At 43.5% G+C, this 7,735-nt stretch overlaps 1 protein-coding gene across 1 annotated transcript; it reads right to left on the minus strand.

Moving 5' to 3' along the window:
• Positions 1-793: 793 nt before the first annotated feature.
• On the minus strand, positions 794-2,966 carry LOC121532839 (GTP-binding protein Rhes). Its single transcript, XM_041838631.2, has one exon. It carries the CDS (start codon positions 2,249-2,251, stop codon positions 1,616-1,618), a length of 636 nt encoding a protein of 211 aa, XP_041694565.1. The 5' UTR covers positions 2,252-2,966; the 3' UTR covers positions 794-1,615.
• Positions 2,967-7,735: the final 4,769 nt, after the last annotated feature.

A 7,735-nucleotide genomic window follows, 5' to 3' on the forward strand; every position in this document is an offset into this window, starting at 1 on the left:
TTCTTTACAATTAGAAATGAAGGTTTAGGCTTAATGTTATTCAATTGTATTTCTGGTAGCCTGATAACGCCAGCATAGTCATCTTTAAGCTTGAACTGGTGGTGGTTTAAAATACTCTTGTTTGTCAACATTTTGGCGGAATATCCCTTCAGCCTTTTTTAACAACATATTTTCCAAAAACAAACTAGCCAGGCCCACTACTAGCAAAAGCATGAATAAAAGTTTGCACTGTAGGCTATACCCTAGGCCAGGGATGGGCAAATGGCAGCTCTTTTGTAGGTCCGGTGATCAATTTCCCCCCACCCACCCAAAAAACGAAATGTTGCTTAGGGCCCCCACATCCATACTCTGACTGCATGTGTGAGTATGGATGTGGATATGCAGACCCGTGAGCCACTGCGGCCCCTCATGATGAGTTCAGATTTTTGTTGTGGTCCCCCCCCCATCAAAGTTGCCCATCCTTGGCCTAGGCTCTATCCTACAGTGCAAACTTTCATTCATGCTTTTACTAGTAGTGGGCCTGGCTAGTTTGTTTTTGGAAATGTGTTGTTACCTGAACCAGACTACAGGTAGTAGACGGTGTCCACATCATGGTGCACCTGCACATCCATTGGGGTCATGATGATAGACCGTTGCTATTTGATGAACGTGTGTGATGGCTGATGTATGTGATATCCATTTCAATCCTCCAGTTTGTGTCTGCATTGTTCATTCTCCATTGAGCCTGCAAATACGTCTCTCATATTCACAATGCAGTTAATTATTACAGGAGATCATAGCTTTTTTTATTTGTGTACTTTTTATTTAGCTATTTGGGGTAAACATTCCATTGTAAAATGGACACTTGTAAAGCAGTCTAATGTATAAATCATGAATTAAAAAAACATAATAATAAAACATGTTTAGAATAAAACGTATGTAGTAGACATTTGCATGTCACTACTTTTTACACACATTAATCAAGTCATGCTTAATAGCAAATCAATGTAAAAAAAAAAAAACGTACAAGCGAGTCTTTTGTAGACGATAATGCTGTGCTACACGTGAATTTCCAACTGAATAGATGGTGTTTTACATCAAACCATTAACTTTGCACAAACCCCAGTCAATAAATACTCTTCTTGTATGTTTGCAACAGTCAAATGTCTTATTGCAAGTGAATGTCAAACGCACATTGCAAAATTATCATCAATCGAATGCAAAAGCTATACATTGATCTAAACTGAAACAGCAGCAGCCTGTTAACCAAACAAGCAGCAACACATTACATTAAGTAAACAATTGAGCAGTTGGACGTCTTTGCCTCCTCTTCACCCTTATCTCCCGACCTTACAATGTTTACATTAGTTGGACCAAGTCCTATTTCATAACCATTCATTGTCGCCCGTTCTCTTCCCATTTCAACACCATCGCTTGCACGAGGGAAGCAGAAGTGGAATCAAGATTGTTTGTGAGTTCAGTTCCGTTTCAGCACACTGGCAGTCCTCCACCTCAACCTTTTCAGACCATACATTATCAAGTTTCCCTCTCCCTCTTGTGCAGAAGCACTTTAATCGGTGTACTAGCCCACACCCTTTCCCCCTCTCTCTCACTCTTTCTACTTCAACCTGCCCCATTAGGAGATGATGCAGGAGTTGGTCTTGTTCATGGGTGGCCGGATGCACTTGGGGTCTCCTTTGGGAAAGGTCTCCCTGCGGCGCCTCAGAGCAGGGCTCAGCCGGCTGGGCAGATTGGTCTGCTGTAGCAGCTCCCTAAACACCTCCATCACGTTGTCGTTCTCCTTGGCCGACGTCTCCACGTAGCTGTTGTTCCAGTCCAGTTCCACTGTTGACAGTACGTCATCAGCTGCCACCTGCCGGTCGCTTCCTGCTCGGTCTGCTTTGTTGCCCACCACCACGATCGGGATGTGCTTGTCCTCCTTGACCTCCAGGATCTCGTCGCGGAGGCTCTTGACGGCCTCCAGCGACTCTGCGTCATCGACCGCGTAGACCAGGGCGAAGGCATCGCTGTTCTGTATGGAGAGCTTGCGCATGGCAGGGAAGGAGTAGCTGCCGCTGGTGTCCAGGATCTCCACAGTGACCTTAGAGCCGCCAATGTCGTACTCCTTGCTGTGCATCTCCTCCACGGTGCGCCGGTGCTTGGGCTCGAAGGTATCCTGGAGGAAGCGTCGGATCAGGGCCGTCTTGCCCACCCCGGCCGCCCCCAGAAACACCAACCTCACCTGGGTCTTTTCCTTCACCTCTAGAGACATGATGCTGCTTTTTGTCTGGATGACGATATGCTTCTAAAAGGGTCTTTCAACTGACCGCTCAGTCACTGACAGTCTCTGTCAGTAGACAGGTAGACCAGTCAAACTCTTGTGCCTTCTGGTGAAGTTGCTGTCTATAGAAACAGCTGCGCAATTGCACACTGAGTGTAGATTGACTGAGATTTCTGTACACAGATTATAGCAGAAGGTCTCTGATAGTGCTCAAAGTTCTCTTGTAGTAGGTAGACGTTTGTCTGCCTCTGTGGTTTTCCACGTTCCCTTTTATGTGTGTTTTTGGTCGCAGGGATTCCATGCCCTCTTCTGGCAGGAGCCAATCAGCACACGGCTGTCTATTGAGGTGTAAGATACGAGCGGCCAATCACTGGTCTGCATGCAAATGTGAGTACTGGACAGATTCGGGAGGGAAAAACGAGGTGATATCGGAAAGTGTATAAACAAGAGCTACTGGAAAAGTGGAGCAGAGGACATTCGGTGTGAACAGCAGTCTGAATATCATTCAAAGCAGACTCACGTAACGTTAGCTCACAGATGAAAGACCTGCCTGATCATCTTGATATCTTATTTTGTGTTTATGTGCACAATAAAAAATACAGTAAATCCACCTTGGGTAGTGATTACAATGTCTCTTTAGACTTCAATTCAATAGAAAGTGTTTGACAGTAAATTACAACAGCAAAATATTCCATCAAGTAGGCTATAGCTTGCTGCTTGCTATGTACAGTATTTCCTCATGGTTAAAGTCTCTCAGTCCACATCTAAACGTGTTGATAATACATTTTGAATCAAATGATGATGTCTCACTTTATGACTCATACTTGTTATTTTCTTCTACATTAACAACTATTTGTCAGTGCAAGGAGAGCTTGTCTGGTTTGCTATGGTCCTCCTGGTTAAATAAACCATTCACCTCACATGACCATCATGGTAATGTCTATAGGTCACGATAATAATGAATGACATAGATGATTAGCGTGACATAAATAAACCCTTTTGCAGTGTTGGCCTGGTTATTTAAGAAGCCAATTAGTGAGCTGAATATTATATCAGATTAACTTCATCACAACACGCTGAATATTATATCAGATTAACTTCATCACAACACGCTGAATATTATATCAGATTAACTTCATCACAACACGCTGAATATTATATCAGATTAACTTCATCACAACACGCTGAATATTCTATCAGATTAACTTCATCACAACACCTATTCATGTATTTCTTATGGACAGTCAATGTAAATTACATGTACAGGTATGTGTTCACAGGAACTAATTGCAGTTGACCTTTCCACACCAGGGTTCTGTGTTGCTGTTGAGTGAAACTTCCAGCATTCTATTACGAGACACAACTCTACAGCCATAAGGTCTGCTCTGATGACATTTGATAACATTTCAAAAGCCCTCAATGCATTCTGAGGGAGATGCCACTACTGCGTTATTACCAGGAGGAAACTGTACCTGATGAGAGGGACGTCTTACTGCATGATGACGTTATCATTCGGGTCCACCGTCGGCAACGAAGGTGGGGTTTTGTATTCCGTAAGTAGTGCAGCCAGGTAGATATTGGAGTAGGTGGTTATTGTTATTCAGCTGTAACACACTGACTCACTGAAATGATGTATTAGCGGCACCTCTTTTGGAAATCCTGCAAAATCCAATATAGTCCTCATAACCTTATTTCACAGAGAAAAAGAAAGGTGTTGTTTGCTGAATTGAATGTGTCTTATTGCCTCAATCTTTAATACATTATCTTTCCTCAGCATCCAATTAGGTGTAGGCTAAAGCATTACATAGCCTGTGAGTGATATGTACTGAATCATGTCACTCCTGTGTGAGAGCCAGATGCTTTAAAGAAGGGAGCCCATTTCCTTCTTAAATTTCCCCTGGGATCTGCAGCGTTTGACGGACTGTGACTGTCCCTGCCTCGTCAGGCTAGTGATAACGTGGAACCATCTTGAGCTCTAGGGAGGGACTCCTCACTGCGGTGTGTCCCCAATCTCCTTTATCTTCTCTGGACCACTGGCTGTGTGATAGGCAGCAGAGCAGATCAGAGCAGCCTGGGAAATACAATCTATACAATCTATGTTCCAAGACTGCCATGCACTGGTATACTGCAGGGCTGTATGCACTCACAACTCTGGAATTGTAATCAGTGTTCTAGCATTCTTATTCATTCACGATGTTCTGTCCACTCTGACATGACCTGAGACATTTGTGGGCTCATTTGTGAGCATGTCAAGTATCCAGAACAACCAATTTCCAGTAAATAGGCCTATCTTCCACTGCATTCATTAGCGTACCTCCTTCTTCCCATGTGACGTGGGCGTAATGGGGGGAATCCTTGTAGTGCTGTACATAGTATATAGTACAATCTGTCCTAAAGCTTCCAAAGTCCCATCACCAGGCAAGACACTCGTTCTCCCTGTCTTGCTGTTGCTCTCAGGGAAATGTTATATTCCTGTGCTCCTCTCCATCACAGATGAGTCCTCTGATTGTGCCTTAGCCCTCATCCACCCCATACCCTTCTTTACTTTTCATGACCGGGCCCACAGGTGTCTTTGTGTTGTCATGGCGGCAGTGATGGAGATGTTAGGGGGGGGATCATGTGCGCTCATGCAGTCCACTTCCTCTCTAATTGCCCATGTCCTTCTTCTCCTTGACTGTTTAATGTTCCCAAGACAAAGCCCCTCCACCATTGTGGGTCTCCCCCCGCGTAGGAGAGCCCAATTAGACTACACGTGCACCCATGTGTGCCAAGCTCTGTATCGCTCCTTCAGCTCGAACATTACATGTGAGAGCGCTGGATGGACATCCATTTCCTACGGTCATTGCACAAGCATTCAGTTACAATCATTATCAAGATCACAGGAACATTCATTTGCAATCAGCTAAAACCTTTGACAGACATTCTAATAATTTCTAATCACCAAGGTCATTACTTGGACATTAGTTAATTAAGCAATAAGGCCAGAGGGGGTGTGGTATATGGCCAATATACCACGGCTAAGGGCTGTTCTTGAGGGCTGTATCCAGGCACTCAATGCGGAGTGCCTGGATACAGCCCTTAGCCATGGTATATTGGCCATATACCACACCCCCTCGGGCCCTATTGCTTAAAGATAACACGGGTATGACACAAAATTACATTTACATTTTACATTTTAGTCATTTAGCAGACGCTCTTATCCAGAGCGACTTACAGTTAGTGAGTGCATCATTTTTTTTATACTGGCCCCCCGTGGGAATCGAACCCACAACCCTGGCGTTGCAAACGCCATGCTCTACCAACTGAGCTACACAGGGCCAAATGACCTGTTTACTGTTTATAATAGCACTAAAGCACCTCGAGGTTTGTGGTATATGGCCAATGTACCACGGCTAAGTGCTGTATCCAGGCACTCCGCATTGCGTCATGCGTAGAAACAGCCCTAAGCCGTGGTATATTGGCCATATACCACACCCCCTCTGGCCTTATTGCTTAATTATAAACATAAAAAAAACAAAAAAAATCAATCACTTCAATTGTTACAGGAACATGCATTACAAAAACCCTTCAATTTCCAATCATTACAAGAACATACATTTCCCTGTAATTGGTTAATACTTTGTGGGCCACTATTAATGTCTCCCCACCCCTTTAAATTCACATAATCATCTTTGTTAATGAATGACACCCTGCCTGGTTTATACAGGGAAATACTAACGTGCTATTATTAAAGTACTGCCTATCAGCATCAGAAATAGACAGGCGCTTGGCTCCAAGCCCCTGTGTCCTGTGGACGTGTTCAGTGCCATGATTCCCTAAGACCCTGTCTATGTCTGTAGCCCTGAGAGGAACACAACCACAGGAGGATGGTGGCACCTTAATTGGGGAGGACGGCCTCGTGGTAATGGCTGGAGTGGAATAAATGGAATGGTATCAAATACATAAAACACATGGTTTCCATGTGTTTGATGCCATTCCATTTTGCTCCATTCCAGTCATTATTATGAGCCCCCCCCCCTATATTAGACCTATATTATATTGTGTATGTGAGGCATTGAATTAGCCTGCACCAGTTAGAGATTGAATCCGCATTTGAGGAAACAGCGGCACGTTCACGGCAGCGCCAGCGCGTTTGTTATTGTTTTTGTTTTGTTGATGTAATGGAAGAGAGGAGCGCGGTAAACGTGGTAAAAAAAAAAAGTGTACATATTCTGCTGTTCTGTCACGAATACTATCGCGCATGATGTTCGAGGCGAAAAAAGTGTTCATTGTTTGCAGTAACTTATTTGTTGTTGTAATATATCAAACGGATGTGGCGGTTCCACCAATTAAGGATTCCAGCTTTTAAAAAAGTCAATATTTCTGACTGCGCAATCTTTCCGATGTTTCTGATCATGAAATAAATCCAATTCTTTCAATGAAAAATTATTTCGTAATCAAAGATCCAGGCATGCGTGGAATGGAACATGATCAGATAGACAGTATCATCTTCCATTGAAAGTGTTTCCAGTTTTTCAACTCATTGGTCACACATCTGCTATGATGGGTTTGACAATTCTACCTAGACAGATGGAAAATCCATTCTCTACGGGCTTGCTGTTGGTTTAGTGCTTGGATGTATTCCAAATGGTTATTATACTGTATTTACATGGACTCACCATGGTTTCTACTCTTCCCTCATCACTAACTGTAGTAACTAGTAACTGTTGATATGGAAATGTCATTAAACCAATGTTTTGGTCTTTTGTGTCACATGTGGTGTTGTTGACCAAAGTCCTGTCATTTACATCATATGACTACCCTAGTCCAATCATCTCTTTATAGTTTTTCCCCTTCCTCGTATGTTAGAATTCCAGAAAGCAGCATCATATGCATAATTACCTGAGAAAACAAACACTATCATTTGATCCGGTAATCCAACTCTAGCCAGGCCCATATCTTCTCAACATTATGGCATTCTTATCATGGCTCATCAGATGTTTGCAAGGATGGGAAGTACAGTAAGTCATAAGGGTTCACCTACCTATCCTACTGTACCTAATGTTGCCTTCTGCCATAAACACTGTACATCTCTTTTGGCTCGTTCCACACCAACACGCCAGTATTGATGTCATTCTATCCCTTTGTTATCTTCTGCTGCTTTTTGACCTTGGCTGACTCAAGACAGAGAAACAAGGCCATTTTCTAAATCTTATCCATGTCCTGCAGGGTTGGTTTGGGTTGAGCTGCTTCTCCTTTCTTTGGGCTTCATTTGTTCCCCCTCTCTCAGTGATTCTGTGATAGGCTGTGTCACTCGTGTTTGATTTGTGATGTGGGTTGACTGTCCCTGTCCTCTTCCAAGATGCTCTCTAAAACGGATTAGGTTTTGTCCGGAAGGTCCCCTCTTCTTTCTCTGCTCCACTTTCAGGCTTGTCAAAATGGCATTATGCTAAAATAATTGCTCCTGAGCCCAGCCCCCAGCCTTTCGTATTTGTG

The sequence above is a fragment of the Coregonus clupeaformis genome, chromosome 20 (assembly GCF_020615455.1).
Source record: "Coregonus clupeaformis isolate EN_2021a chromosome 20, ASM2061545v1, whole genome shotgun sequence".
In the NCBI taxonomy this organism is placed as follows: Eukaryota; Metazoa; Chordata; class Actinopteri; order Salmoniformes; family Salmonidae; genus Coregonus; species Coregonus clupeaformis.